General features: G+C 42.6%; 1 protein-coding gene across 1 annotated transcript; it reads left to right on the top strand.

Annotated features, from left to right (window-relative positions):
* Positions 1 to 1713: 1713 nt before the first annotated feature.
* On the top strand, positions 1714 to 14042 carry kmo (kynurenine 3-monooxygenase; the record flags this gene model as incomplete). The annotated part of the gene is made up of 15 exons (XM_080849464.1): positions 1714 to 1785; positions 2157 to 2226; positions 2333 to 2430; positions 3008 to 3097; positions 4263 to 4311; positions 4556 to 4643; positions 6412 to 6577; positions 6950 to 7021; positions 9289 to 9410; positions 10562 to 10706; positions 11335 to 11392; positions 11566 to 11648; positions 12639 to 12740; positions 12929 to 12988; positions 13902 to 14042. The coding sequence occupies 15 exons, from the start codon at positions 1714 to 1716 to the stop codon at positions 14040 to 14042; spliced, it is 1416 nt and encodes a 471-aa protein (XP_080705590.1).
* Between the last annotated feature and the right edge of the window lie 767 nt (positions 14043 to 14809).

Genomic DNA, 14809 nt, shown 5'->3' with positions numbered 1-14809 from the left:
TTCTGCAATGGGGTACCATTCTTCCAGAAATGTGGGGTCAATAGCTGGAGAGATTCGTACACACATCTGGCCATAATCCTGGCGATCAAATTCAGGCAAAACATACCCAGACATAAATTCATGCAACCTTAACCAAGAAAGTACTTAACCAGTAATGCAAGATCTGCCCCATGTTTTACTGTAGCCTGACATTTAAAATGTTTGCTTGTGATGTTGCAATACAGAGAACTGAGATATATGAATACCTATTGTTTCTCACTGGAGGCAATTCACGTCCCAGATTCCAGGTATATTTCTTTGACTCAAACATTCTTCTATCGAAGTTATGTCAAAATGTACTATTGTATGGCACCTAGTCTTTTTGCTTTCTTTATAAATAACACCCAAACATCTTCTCAGATAATAGATTATCTTAATTTTGGGGTCTTGATATTTGGATACTGTATGCGTGGAGACTGTTAAGGGCAGGACGCTTTACTGAGGCCTTGAGATATGTGGAGGCCATTGCAATCGTGGTTTTAGCCACATCAGATAGACCTTGCACGGCTATGCCCAATTTCCTGGAGGTAGGTATTTTAGTTCTTCCATAGACTCTGTCTCGTGAGAAGCTCTTAAAGTTAATGTACTTCAGTAGAGCCAAATACGTTGTTGAAATTGGTTGCTGGGTGATTTTTTTGTAGCTTTTTTGAAGCTAGCCTACTGGGTTGAGCCTCCTTGGATGAAAGACCTCAAAAGGTCTGGTAAACACCCAGCCCATGAGGACCTTAATGAGCCTCAGCCTCAGCCAGATCCTATGGTGCCATCTGACAATGAGGCTGTCTCAGCTCTGGCAGAGGGATGGAGGTGCTCAGACCAGTATCTCCTTAGGGGGGCGTTCCTCCTGGTCCACTCCAGGACTTCTCTGAGGCCCAGAGTGTGGACTTCACCTCTGCTCCGGTAACCTTGCGACTAGATGTTAGGAAAGAGGAGAGTGAATGCCTCTCCCCTGTGGAGCTGGACTCCTGCGATGAGCCTTCACACTCAGAAGAAAGCCTTCCTGCCTGCTTGAGCAACTCAAAGTTGCTGAAAGTACAACCAAAGAAAAATAAATCTGCCTTAAGGGTTTGTATAAGTGACCAAACGTGACCAAAGATTTGAATGATTGAATGATTGGGGTTTTCCTCTGCTTTGTTTGTCTTTTTTTTTTTTAGGTTTGAGTGTGACTTTTTAGGTTTGAGTGTGACTTTTTAAGTTTGAGTGTGGCTTTTTAGGTTTGAGTGTGACAGTTTTGGATTCGCTGCTTCAGCTGGTGTGGCAGAACACAGAAGTAGTTCAGCTCCTCTCCATCAATTAAGGAGGAATATTTTTACTGCATTTGATCTTACTAATGATTAATCAACCCATTTCAATAAACAACAACTTTGCATTACATGTAAGTCTAAACATTTATTTCACAATAAGGTTAAACATAATAATGAGAAGTTATTCCTGATAAATTGCAAACACTTCACGCTTATGTGCGTCACTCGTTTTGCAACTCTCCCACGTGTGCTAGGCATTCCGCTCTGTGAACTATAGGGAACTGACAGTGAAAGGTGGACTTTTATAAAACTTCTGCTTACTCCTCCCTCAGACCAAACCTATAATATCGGTTGAAACTTTTGTGTTAGAAGGTCAGTTTACTTAAGGTAAACTTTGTTCATAGACTCAGTTGGTTCAATTTCTCCAACAAGAATGGACGGGAAATCGACCGGGACCGATTTAGCCAGCAAGAAAAAATGTGTCGCGGTAGTTGGAGGAGGTTTGGTACGTTTTCGAAACTTAATGACAGTTATTGCAATCTAATTTTATGACATACAGAATTTTAAGTGATCTGTGCTGTTTTTGAAGAAGAGTCCTTTCGGTCTACATGTCTAATAGCCATAATAAACGAAACGGGAAGAACTGTGTAGTTTCACTTACGCAATGGGTTAAACTACATTTATTACAATATGGAACTATAATGAAAAAGACGCAAAAAGATAAACCTTCTAGTCGGATTTTATAAACACAACATGACCACGCTACTTGTGCATTTAGGGTCAACCATAATAGTTTTGTTTGTTTGCTGATATGTAAAACATGGAAAGCTCTTTCTGAACTTTGAAACTTTGCTTTTTGATGCACTGTCTGTCTAGGTTGGTGCTTTGAATGCTTGTTACTTTGCGCAAAGAGGGTTTGAAGTGCAGCTGTTTGAATCCAGAGAAGGTAGGATTAAAAGTGTAATCTAAAGCAGGTGAACCAGCTCTTTTCAACATGACAGTGACCCTAATCTGAATGTGAGGCCTCTTCTCTGATATTCCCTGTCTTTCAGACATAAGATGTGCTAAAGAAGTGCGTGGCCGAAGTATAAACCTGGCCCTGTCTCACCGAGGGCGCCAAGCCCTGAAGCACGTTGGGATGGAGGAGAAGGTGGGTGTTTGTCCCCTTTTAATCTCTTTACGCCGTGACTCAGACAAACTCTATTTTCAGGATGCAAGGCAACTGTTTCTGATTTTTGTTCTACACGATTCACACTGATGGATTTTTTTAAAGCCTCTTTCTTCCTCTCCGGGGAATAGCAGATGTAGGGCCTCATACTCTCTTTAGCAAGATGTTTAGTGTCGGGGTAAGCCTACCGCGAATCAGTGGGTCAGAGCGTTTTTTTTTATACTAACATGACTTTTCAACATGACAGATTTGGGCTTTCATGGTAGCTCCTCAAACAGGCTGATCAGGGTAGCGAAATGAGGAAACGTGTGGTGGGCCCATGAAAGTGAAGAGCCTTATCTCAGGCTGAGCAAGAAGAACAAGGAAATTGTTGCAACTCATAATATATTGTAGGCTACCACAACGGGGAGTGTTTTGTGGAACTTTTTGCGACACTTTTTAGCATTTGCCAGTAGATGTCGCTCATACGTTAAATTAAACAATTCTCATTATTGAATGTTTCATGCAGGGAAACTGGTATAATTGAATTACATTTTGTTTTTCTCCTGTTTGAATACAGATAGTTTCCAAGGGCATCCCGATGAATGCTCGCATGATCCACTCGCTGAGTGGGAAAAGGACACCCATTCCTTACGGAAAGAAAGGCCAGGTGAAGATACGTAAGGATATCCCCCGGTTTCAGACTAAGAAACCCAAAAGTTAGATCTTTTGTTGCAGCAAATAGGGCCCTTATTACACATACATAAGGCTTCAGTACAGACATTATCTTTTGCTGTGGCCCTCTCTCTGAACCAATAGGAACCCAGAATCTCTGTTAATCATTACCTACATTGGTGGTTGTCAACATGAGAGGGGATCTATCCTCATCACCTTTGGCATAAAGTAGTCAAAAGTGGGTATTTTATTGAGCAATAATTGTCAGTAAAAAAAAGGTAATTTTAAGGAGCTTGCTTAGGTCATCCAATGTAAGTCTCACCCTAACTTACAAAAGACAAACCAGCTTTGGACCTTGAACTCATGAGTCTTTTATTCATCTACCACAGAAAAAGACTACTGCAGGCCTGCAGATCGGGGGGGTTGTCTATTGTGTGCTCAGGTTTATAGCTCAGTATGGACATCTTGTGTTGTTCCATTTCCACAGCTAATGAAGTTTTTTTTTTAAGGCAACTGTTTTAAGTCAGATAGATAGCAAGCACAAACCTAATTTAAAAGAGAATCATTTGGTTTAACATCAGGGGTCAGTAATGTTTTGAGCTTAGCAAGGGGAATCCCATCATCAAGTCGACTCTAAGACCATAAATCGTAATGACAATGAATTGCAAAAGCAGCTTGAAAAATAGACTAAATCATGGGTGAAAAACAGATAGGGAGAGAGGCTGTGTGTGTGTGTGTGTGAGAGAGAGAGAGAGAAAGAGAGAGGGAGAGAGAGTCTGAGTAACTAATCATGAACTAGAATGGCATTTTATGGAGGAAAAGCTCATTCAGTCGAGCTGTTTAATCACCAGATTAAACCCGTACCTTGATGGGCCTCCAGCTGATCTGTTGGCCTTACATGAACCAGACAGCGCTTGAATGGGGAATTCAGAGAGGCAGTGAGTCTCTCTAAGGCTGCATGACCAGACCACTCTGAAGCACAAGGCCTCCTGCATTCCCTCTGGCCAGTCTACTCACAGTATTAGCCCTCACATGAGACCCTCTCCCCTCACCCCCTTGGAGATGATATCAGAGGGCTAAGGCAATCAGGATGATTGTAAAATGCTGCTATTGTGTGTTGAATGGTTGTTAACATTGTGCTGTGTGATTTTTTTCTGTAGTTCATCCTTTCTGTAGATAGAGCCAACCTCAACAAGGAACTGCTAACAGGTACTGCAAAACATCACCGTAAAATGTTATGATGATGTAATGTATGTCTTAATGTATGTAATGCATATTCATATATGCATATATGTGAATTACTTGATTGTGCAGATTTTTCCAGAACTGTTTTGACATTGCTACAAAAGTATTTGTAAACTTCATGGATTATCAGGAATAATGCACAGGGGTTGTTGTGTCAGGAGGATTGAGTACTGCATGACCCCCAAACTGTTTTGTCTCGTAATGGCAGCGGCAGAGGCTTTTCCCAATACCACCCTGAACTTTGACCACAAACTGGTGGACTGGAGCAAAGAAACGGGGGCAATGACATTTCTCCGGTAAATAGGAACTGCACACACAGACATTCACCTACACAGGACATGTGCACACACACACACACACACACACACACACACACACACACACACACACACACACACACACACACACACACACACACAGACACAGACACACAGCACAGATAGAAATCAGAATCAGAAAATCTTATGTAATCTCTGCACTTCAATAGGAGCTTGACTTTAAAGTCTGAGTCCTAGTGTGTGCAGTAATCTATGTAGGTACCCATGTCATTTTCTCAAGAGGAAATCTGTGACCAAACTTGAACTCTCTCTGTATTATTATTTGATCAGTTGTTGTGTTGTGAGTCTTTTCATGTTTACAATACTCTTAAAATGTAAAAAGGGTTTAGTGTGTGCATGTGCTTTGGGTTTAGTTTGGCTAATCTACTTGTTTATTAAGACACCTTGCATGTCTAGAATGTAGGCAGCCATCCTTGAAACATGTGCACAATTTTACAACTACATTTACTGCGTTAGAAATGTTCTACAAATTAGAGACGGCCTATTACAACTACACTTTGGTATAGTTTTATGTAATGTTTTATGTAACAGAGTAGTTATGGCAAAATTCACGCGGAGAATGATTCAATTCAGAAAATGAACATTTGTGTTTTCGGACATAATTCACAGCAACCCCCATGCATTGGGTGCTATCAGGCTGGTCACAGTTGAACTTATTACCACATCCTGCATTCCTTTAGCTCCTGGTTGTTTGATAATGGTTTCATAGCAATCTGAAGTACCTGCCGTAGCTGTATAATTTGTCCAGCCCATTGTAACCTCTGCCTGTGCATTCCAACATGACGTTGGTGGTAAGAGAATGTTATCTTAGGGCATCAAGGACAAAATGTACCGTAAAGGGATTGGCTGGTAGCAAATGCATAGCAATCGATATTGAGTTACAAAACCAAGCATTTTGAGTCTGTCTCTCTCTCTCACTCTCTCACTCTCTCTCTCTCCCTCTTTGTCTCTCTCTCTTTCTCTCTGTTTCTGCTGCTGCATCTCTTTTCCTATCTTCTCCTATCTTCCCCTGCTCTCTTATCCTGTTACTTATTATGTGTGTCTCCTTTGTCTCACTCATTCATTTCTGGTGTGGGTTTATGCTTTATATTGCATACATTTAGGTTCATCAGGTTTATTTGGTCATTCAAGTATATTTGCTCTAATTGGTATCCAAACTGTCATTATTTACAGTTGTACTTATCCATTAACATTGAAGCTTACCATTTATTACATCAGTAAAGTGCCCATTCATTAACCATTCATATAACTCATCCTGTGCTCTGCCATTGCATCTCACATTTGGCTTATATTCTGCGTGGTAATATTGTAGGTCATTTAATAATTGAATGGAGTCAGATTCATTGTATTTTACGCAATATTCGCCACCCTAATGCTTTATATCTGTCACGTAAGGTTCAGACTGCCTTGTGTCTTCCATCGCTGGTAGCATTTTCGCAGCCCTTGCATTACTATTATTAGCTGCTGTGCTTGTGTTTCTGTTTAGGAGAGTTATTACAGGTCAAACGGTTAAACGGTGAAGTCACAGCATTAGTGTTATCTTCGTCTAGCCACAATTATAGATCAAGAAGCCTGTGGAGCCTCACGTCACTGATTTGTGATTATCATTGATCCACTCTCCTGGAAACACACGCACCAATGAAAATTGATATATGCCTTTGTAAAGTCTGCAATATGCTTTGGCCAAGTGTTTTCTAATAGAAATGTATTTCCATGTGTGCTGCAGGCCAGATGGCATCAAGGAACAGTACCAGGTTGATCTGATTGTGGGTTGTGATGGAGCCTTCTCCGCCATTCGCAAGCAGTTCCTCCGCGAGAGCCGCTTCAACTTCAGCCAGACCTACATCCCCCATGGCTACATGGAACTCACAATACCTCCCAAGGATGGCGATGTTAGGACCAGTTTCTTTAAATATTTGAATTTCACAGATGGGTTGTGGTGCTTCTCTGCATTGAGATGCATATTCATTTGTTTTTGGATGTAACTATTATAAAGTGTGTGTGTGTGTGTGTGTGTGTGTGTGTGTGTGTGTGTGTGTGTGTGTGTGTGTGTGTGTGTGTGTGTGTGTGTGTGTTTGTGTTTGTGAGAGAGAGAGGTAAAGAAAAGAACACCAGTGAGATTAGCAGGTTCGAAGCACCCTTGTGTTTTCCTCCACCCATAGGCAAATACAGTTCAGTGTTGCACCAGCAATTATTGTTAAAGAGCTCCGCTAAATGTGAGAGGCGAAGAGTTATAGTTTCACCCCTGTCATTCCATCCTATAGTTCGCCATGGAGACCAACTATCTTCACATCTGGCCCAGGAACACCTTCATGATGATTGGCCTTCCAAATTTAGTAAGTGGCCTGTGTTCTTGTTCTTCTATGAGGTGGCGCAAGGCCATTCCACATGTGATCCCATTGTGGATTAACTCAGACACTTTATATGTAAAAGTAATGTGGAAATGCCTCAGGAATATGTCAGACGCCAAAGACCTCGGAAAAGGCAGGGCCTTGGATTATCTTGAGGGAAATCCGAGACACAGATGTGTATTAAGAGACTGCGAAAAAAAGCCCCTCTGTTTTTTAGTAGTGATCCATTATTCATTATAGACGTATGAAGAGGAAATTAAAAAATCTTCAGTCTCCAACATGTTTTATGAAACCCTTAGGGCCTAATTTACTAACAGGATTGCGCCCATTTCTGGCGTAAAATAGCGGTCGTAAACATAAAACGGTATTTAGCATTTGAGTAGAGTCGCATATTAACGCTTTGAGGGTGTGTACCTGCAAACAGGTGGGATGGTTCCGAAACGTGGGTGGTAATGCGCTATTTAATGGGAGGAGTGCGCCTAATGATGTATTGCGTCTTATTTACTAAACTGCCTGGTGAGCACACATCTCTGATTTGCAGGCTTATTCTCCGCCTCATAAAAGCACGTCTTAACCAGGAAGCGCATTTCTACTGAGTCTGAAAACGTTGATATGGCAGCAGCAAGGCGACGACAGAAACAGAGACAGCGACCAGAAATATTTGTTTCAACTCGTATAATTCATATTCATATATATGAAATTAAACTTCCGAACGTAATTGGAGAAATTGATCGCACCCACATGCGAACAGTCCCACCTTCAATCCACGAACACGTTTACCAAAACAGAAAGCACACATATTCAATGAATGTCCAGGTCATATGTGATGCCAACATGACCATTACTTACGTGGTAGCGGTCTGTCCATGACAGTTTTATCTTCCGGAATAGTGCCATCTATCCATGATTGAGCAACGGTGATTTTGGCTACTTGGTAAATGTATTTGTTTCAGTGGGGATATATTGTAGTGAACCCATGTCCCTTGTAGAACGTATTAATCTCGCCATGTACACATCTATATTGTTATAATAGACAGTTTATGCATTAATGCCACCAATAGCATATTATTTATAATCGTGTTCTTTTAAACATCTCGCTGTAGGTGATGGCGGGCAAAACAACAATATAACCCATTGAATCAGGTTCAGTGATTGAGCGAACGTGAACCAATATATCTATCTCGTTATCTATTCGCTGAACCTTAGTTTTTTTCTTCCTCGAATCTCCATGGTGGCAGTAACTTGCTGGCAAGTTCTCCAGTCTTTTAATGGTGCGCTAAATAATGATTGCCCAGCGTGTATCTGGCTTGATAAATATCACGGAAAATGAGGGGAAACACTGTGCGTTAATGTGCGCCTGGCAAAGGCGCAGATTAAGATGCGTTCGCAAATCAATGTTAGTAAATCAGGGTCTTTAAAGGGTGGAGTAAGCACAGTTTGCCCAGCGCAGATCTGGCTTGATAAATACCACGGAAAATGTGCAAAAACACTGTGCGTTAATTTGCGAACGCAGATTAAGCAGCGCTCGCATATTAGTAAATCAGGCCCTTAGTGTCTCTGTGTCCTGTATAGATGTAGTGTCCTCAGTTTAAGACAGCCATCTGTACATCTTCACTCTTATGAGCTGGCATTCCCCCTCTCCCCACAGGGCTTTGGTAAGAGCCTTTAAATGAGACTTACACACATACACACATATACACACACAGACACACACACACACACACACACACACACACACACACATACACTCTTGTCAGGTTAAAGTGTCTTCTTTCAAGTCTGCATTAGTGCTGTCACTCTGCGTTGCCCCTGGGTACATTAGCTAGCGCTGTGAAAAATGGCTCTGCTCGAGGCATGTTGACGTGGTAGTGGCACTTTAAACGTGCCCAAGGGGTCCACACTGCCTTTTTTCTCTCAATGACTCTAAGGTGTGGATGGGTTATTTGATGACACTGTTCATCCATCATGAAAATTGTATTCTATTCATCTTGCAGTTGTGTTCAAGGATGACAACGGTGATTGAGTGATGAAAGAGGAAAATCATTTTGTAAGATTAATCTCTGTCAGCAAAGAAAGTAGTTGAAGTATCTTACATTTTCTTTTTTATTGTCTGGAATATCTTATCACTATATAAGTTGCTGTTTCTACCAAACTAGCAAACACACTGTCATTAAAGTTGACAAGAATATTGACTTCTGCTGATGAGAATAGGAAATCCACTTTGTGTCTTTGTATTTCTTTCTCATCAAAAGGACAAGACTTTCACCCTCACGCTTTTCATGCCCTTCGATGAGTTTGAGAAGATCACTACACCTGACCAGGTCTTGGACTTCTTCAACACATACTTCCCAGATGCCATCCCGCTTATAGGAGTGTAGGTGACTTCTCGCCCCTTCTCTCTCCTCTGATTATGCTCTCTGGATTTCTTCTTCTCTCTCTGCCCGTTTTCTCTCTCTCCTCTCTCCTCCCTGGGTTCTTCTCTCCTCTCTCCTCCCCGGGGTCTTCTCTCTCTGTGGGTGTGTATGTGTGTGTGGGCTTCCAGCCCAGCAACATCCGCAGCTGTGGTTTTTGGGGTGTGTGAAATTACAGACTCGGCACGCAGCGAAGCCAAGGGCGATGAGGTTTTAATCTAAAGCAAAACGGCGCAGGTGACACCGTGACACCGTGAGCAGCTTTGAGACGGAGCTTTCTAGGTCGGAAACGAATCTATATTTCTGCCAGGAATTAATAAGTGCTACAGCTGAATGTGCAAGGGTTTCTTTTGATATGGGTGTCACCTTAGAAACTGGAGCTGATGGATGTCTTTGCTATATTAAGGTTCCCTTCCGCTCAGTGTCTCACCTTGTTTGAGGTGAAGATGCCCTTATGCATGTACTGTATGTTACCATACGAAAACAAGAAAGAAAATATGTGTTATTCTCATGCTACCCTCTTATTATCTTATCTTAGTTGTTTACCGACTTAGAAGAGTAATTACCTCCAGCAAGGAGGTTATGCGATCGGGTCCGTTAATTTATTTGTCCGTCTGTCTGTGGACAAGATTTCTCAGAAACTGCTGGGCAGATCTTTCTGAAATTTTCACAAGAGGTGCATCTTGGTCCTGGGACATCCCCATTAAAATGGATCCGGATTCTGGATCCGGATTTGTGTACCTCCTTGCTGGAGGTCAGAAATCTCGGATTGCTCTTGTTTATGATGTTTTTCATGGCCACCTCAAACCACTGCTTCTGCCTTTGGTTAGTAATGCTCCTCATCACAGTGTGAAAGCCCAGTCTGTCAGATTTACCCCAACAAGATATTATGTTCCTACAGTTGGATTAACTCATAGATAACAGTTAGCTCTATGATGGAAGAACAAAGTGTGCAAATCTACCAGAAGTCAACCTGCTAGAACAACGTATCCTTTAGTTTATCTTTTCCATGACCTTGTCCCTAGTAGATGTCTATCACATTTGAACACATTATTCCATATGTAGAATCTATGTATGTACTCTCTATATGTTTATTTGCGACTGTCACCCTTAGTGAAGCATTGAAGACTGACTTCTTCCGTCTCCCGGCCCTGCCAATGGTGTCAATCAAGTGTGCCCCGTATCACTTGAACAAGTGTGTCCTAATGGGGGACGCTGCCCACGCCGTGGTGCCTTTCTATGGACAGGGCATGAATGCGGTAAGTGGCAGGGGGTATAAGAAAGGACTGGAAAGAGACGGGGTGAGTGAGAGAGCAAAACAGTGAGATGGAGAGGAATGTTTAATATTTTTTTCAAATTTGCTCTAGGGATCTTGAGATGGAAAGAAATGTTTAATATTCTTCAAATATGCTTGTGGGGTCTTGAAACAAGGTACAGAAGGACATGCCTGTGTGCGTGATACAGTACAGAGCATGGGAAAAGAGCCTTGCCAATCACAATCATGGTCTCTAAGAGAAAGAAAGTATGTAAGAGAGTACTTGGGGAGGGTGGATTGAGAGGCAGGCTGTCACGGCACTGCTGTTAGCAATTTTTTCGTTGCGTCGGGTACTCATATCAGATGGAATTGGATGTGGAATTAGAAGCTGGGAGCAGGGAGTTATAAATATCCCCAGAGTCATGCACTAGAAGATGTGCCTCAATTAAAGCTATTGCAATTAAGTGGTGTTAAAATATTAAGTAAACAATAAAGCACTGTGTGAAAACCATGACGTTGTGTGTTATTGCGGATATGAAGAGAGTGCGCTGTTCATTCACTTTTTTTATTTAATGGAAAAGATATGAATTTAAATAAAATGTGAATGGAAAGTGATTTGCAATTCCTCACAGGGCTTTGAGGACTGCCTTGTTTTTGATGAAATAATGCAGAAGTTGAATGAGGACTTTGGTAAGCATGAAAACCCTCCCACATAACCTTCTTGATGCACGTTAAGAGCCGCATTCCCTAAACATAGCTCCTAAACAGTACCGACACAAACCTGTACCATTCTCAGTGTTTGTCTCAGTGACAGTAATTTGTGGTCAACGGAAGTAACTGTGTTTTTGTTTGCCTATTGTAAGATGCCGTGCTGCCAGAGTACAGCCGCGTCCGAGTGCCCGATGACCACGCCATTGCAGACCTTGCCATGTACAACTATGTTGAGGTAATGGGCATCATTAGTGTGTGTTTCTTATTTCTAGCTTTAGTTGATATGTCAGTTATTATTATTAGCAGGGGTTAATCACTTTCATTCCCTTCCAGTCCAGCTCAGTAGATATAAAACTACATTTAGTAATTATCTCCTGTAGAGACTTTTAATTTGTGCTCTTAATTAAAGTGGAAATGAATTGGCTGATGAAACATGGGGCGAACCTTAGCAGGGAAACACCCCCCAAACCCATTCTGCACTGTTAGTGGCCATTTGGTCTTGCCAGAAGCCCATTACCAGCACCGACCGAGCGCCCTTTGTTTCCCTCTGCTAGCTTTTGATGGCGGTGTTACCCACCAAAACGGCCTGGTTCATCATTAGCCTCACTGTCTCCCATTCCCACTTTAAGAGGGAAGCCGACGGCGTGTAGTGAAAGCAGCTAAATACAGTTGGGGGGTATTCTTGTCATTGTGTCTTTGCTGTGGGGGCCTCTGCTGTTTTAGTACAGGCTCCCCCCATAGTTTGTGTGTGTGTGTGTGTGGTGGAGCTGCCAGGCGTAGGCAGTGAGAGTTCGATGTGACGGCCTCCCACATCACGGCCTGTTAGGCTGTTGCCACTCTTCCCCTCCCACTCAGCCCACCTACACACAATACCAGTAATTGCTCAAGTGACACCATCCTTATCCGAAGCTCACACTGACATACACACACACACACATATGATCACACACACATTCATGCACAGACAAATGAACACCCATAACACGCTTGGCAAAATGCCCTGGTGAGACTTTTTAGATTACCGTGGCTAAATATAGCTTGCTTTTTGAGCACACTTGTGGGCACATACAAACACACACACACAGCTCCACCGAACCCCAACACCTGCACGCACACACAGATGCATACAATGCTCACACTTTTTAGCAGAGAAAGATGTGTTGAAAATGGGGACTAACTATTCGAAATACCGTTACATTCTTCTACATTTGTGCTTGTTTTTCAGATGCGGGCACATGTCAATTCTAAATGGTTTAGATTCCGCAAGCACCTTGACGACATCCTCCATATCGTCATGCCAAAGACTATCATCCCTCTGTATACAATGGTACGGCAGTGCTGCTGGTTTTCTTTTAGTTCCAAGTCCCATTTTATTTGCTCCATATACCTTTTTGGGTCGGGTGAAATAGCATGAAAGAAGACCATCTTTGTCCTTCAAGGAAATGTTGAATTGAGTGTTCACCCCTCTTTCTCGCTCTCTCTCTCTCTCCCTCTCTCTCGTATTTATGTCACAAGGTCACATTTACAAGAACCAGGTACCATGAAGCTATAAAGCGATGGCATTGGCAAGACAAGGTGAGACTTTTCTTGTGTGTGTGTGTGTGTTCTTCATCTTCTGATATACAGTGTCCCATCCCCACTTCAACTCTGTCCCAGTTCAAATCCTGCAAAGTGCATAGTCATGTTGCCATCCTCTTAAGCTGTACGTGCTGAAGTCTGTCCCATTTCATGGGCAATAAACCCAAGGAGATGGGGGCAAACTAATGGAGGTGTTTCCTCTGTTCAAACAAAGCTCAGAGTCAGGCAGAGCAGGTTAGCTGTCAGGCTTGGGAAGGAAAGAAATAGACAGGAATCCACTGGTTTTTTTTTTTATGTAAGGTCAAAGTGTATAACATTGTTTACAGCTATGCTCTCCTGGATCAGCCCCAGTTGGCTCCATTGGTGTTGGCCTGGAGTGGTTGACACGATGAGTGGGCGATGGCTTTGGCTGTCACTCTGATCATAGTTACCAGGAACAGAACCACTGGGAGGGCGCTCTGGAACCCCTTTCACAAGTGCGTCAGATGCTAAATACAAGTGCCAGAAATATCCCCAATGTTGAAGATGGTTGAGAAATACTGTGGCAATAACACGCCTTTTTGTAACGAAAAACACTCTGATTCTAACCAAGCTTAAAGTAAAAAATGATTCATGTAGGTGTTATTTTTCTGAAGGCAGTAACACCGCTAGTGCTAGTGTGTGGGAAATGAGGGAAAGAAAATGGAGCATTTCAGTGTAAGAAGAAAACATGTCTTTCCGTGTCTTGCGGTGTTATGACACAAGCCTTGTGGGGGGGGGGGATGAAATGTTAATGAACCAGCACCAGTTTTCAACTCAAAGCTGTCTGGGCGAGACACGCTGCTTCTGCACTAAGGAATGGTGAAGGCGAGTCGAGTGAGTGAGCCCACTTTATATCTGATGGAAGCTAAGGTTGTTTTCTGCTCTGCAGGTGATCTCCAGAGGGCTGGGGATCTGTGGCCTGCTTTCAGTGGCCGGGGGGTCCTACCTGATCGTTAGGTATCCACCGAAGGTCAGCAGCGTCCCGCTGGACCAGCTCTGGAACCGCGTGCTGGCTCACAAGTGGTTCTAAGTAGCCAGGGACAGGTGGTGGGAGCTGGGGGTGGGTGCGTTCTAAAAAAAAACATACCCACCCCCCCCCCACCCCACCACGAGACCTCCTAGTCACAGACCCAGAGAGACGGGATGCGGTGACCTACATTGCCGTTGGGATTAAAAGTGGATGCTTGATGAGATGTTGATTAGATCAGGGACCTAAGGGGGGCATCCCTGCATTATTTGTGTTGTCGGACTGGCCTGGCGTGTGTTATTCTATCTGAGATAATCAAAATAAATAAATACACAGTTAATTTAAAGGGCATTATTTACGCGGGCCCCACTCACTCAGTGTGTGATGCCCGTGGACCAACCCACCCCTTCCCTGTTACATCCCGGATAGGTTATGCTACTACTTGTTGCACACAGTTATCAATAAGGCGAGCCCTAAAAAAAAGCTCGTCCAATCTGTATCTTGGATGTTGAGTCAAACGATCACCTAACTGTTAAAGCAGTAAAGACCAAAAATGAGATCTTAGGGGTCGGGAATCTTCATACTGTGGTTGAAACTATTTAAGTGCAATTACTGTTTTGAAATAAATTTATAATTTTCTGCAATCGATAAGTGATTGGTGTGTGGCTATGGTTGCCTTTCTCCACCTACACATAATGCATAATAGAGACACCTGAAGACTCATATAAAGAAATTAACCAGTTGAGTAGAATTATGCTTTTGTATCTCAGTTCTGAGATGATTTTCCGATCCGTAGTAACAAGTGGGTTTCGGACTGCCATCCACATTAA

This window comes from Sprattus sprattus, assembly GCF_963457725.1.
Source record: "Sprattus sprattus genome assembly, chromosome: 12".
NCBI lineage: Eukaryota > Metazoa > Chordata > Actinopteri > Clupeiformes > Clupeidae > Sprattus > Sprattus sprattus.
This window is presented reverse-complemented; position numbering and strand designations above follow the sequence as displayed.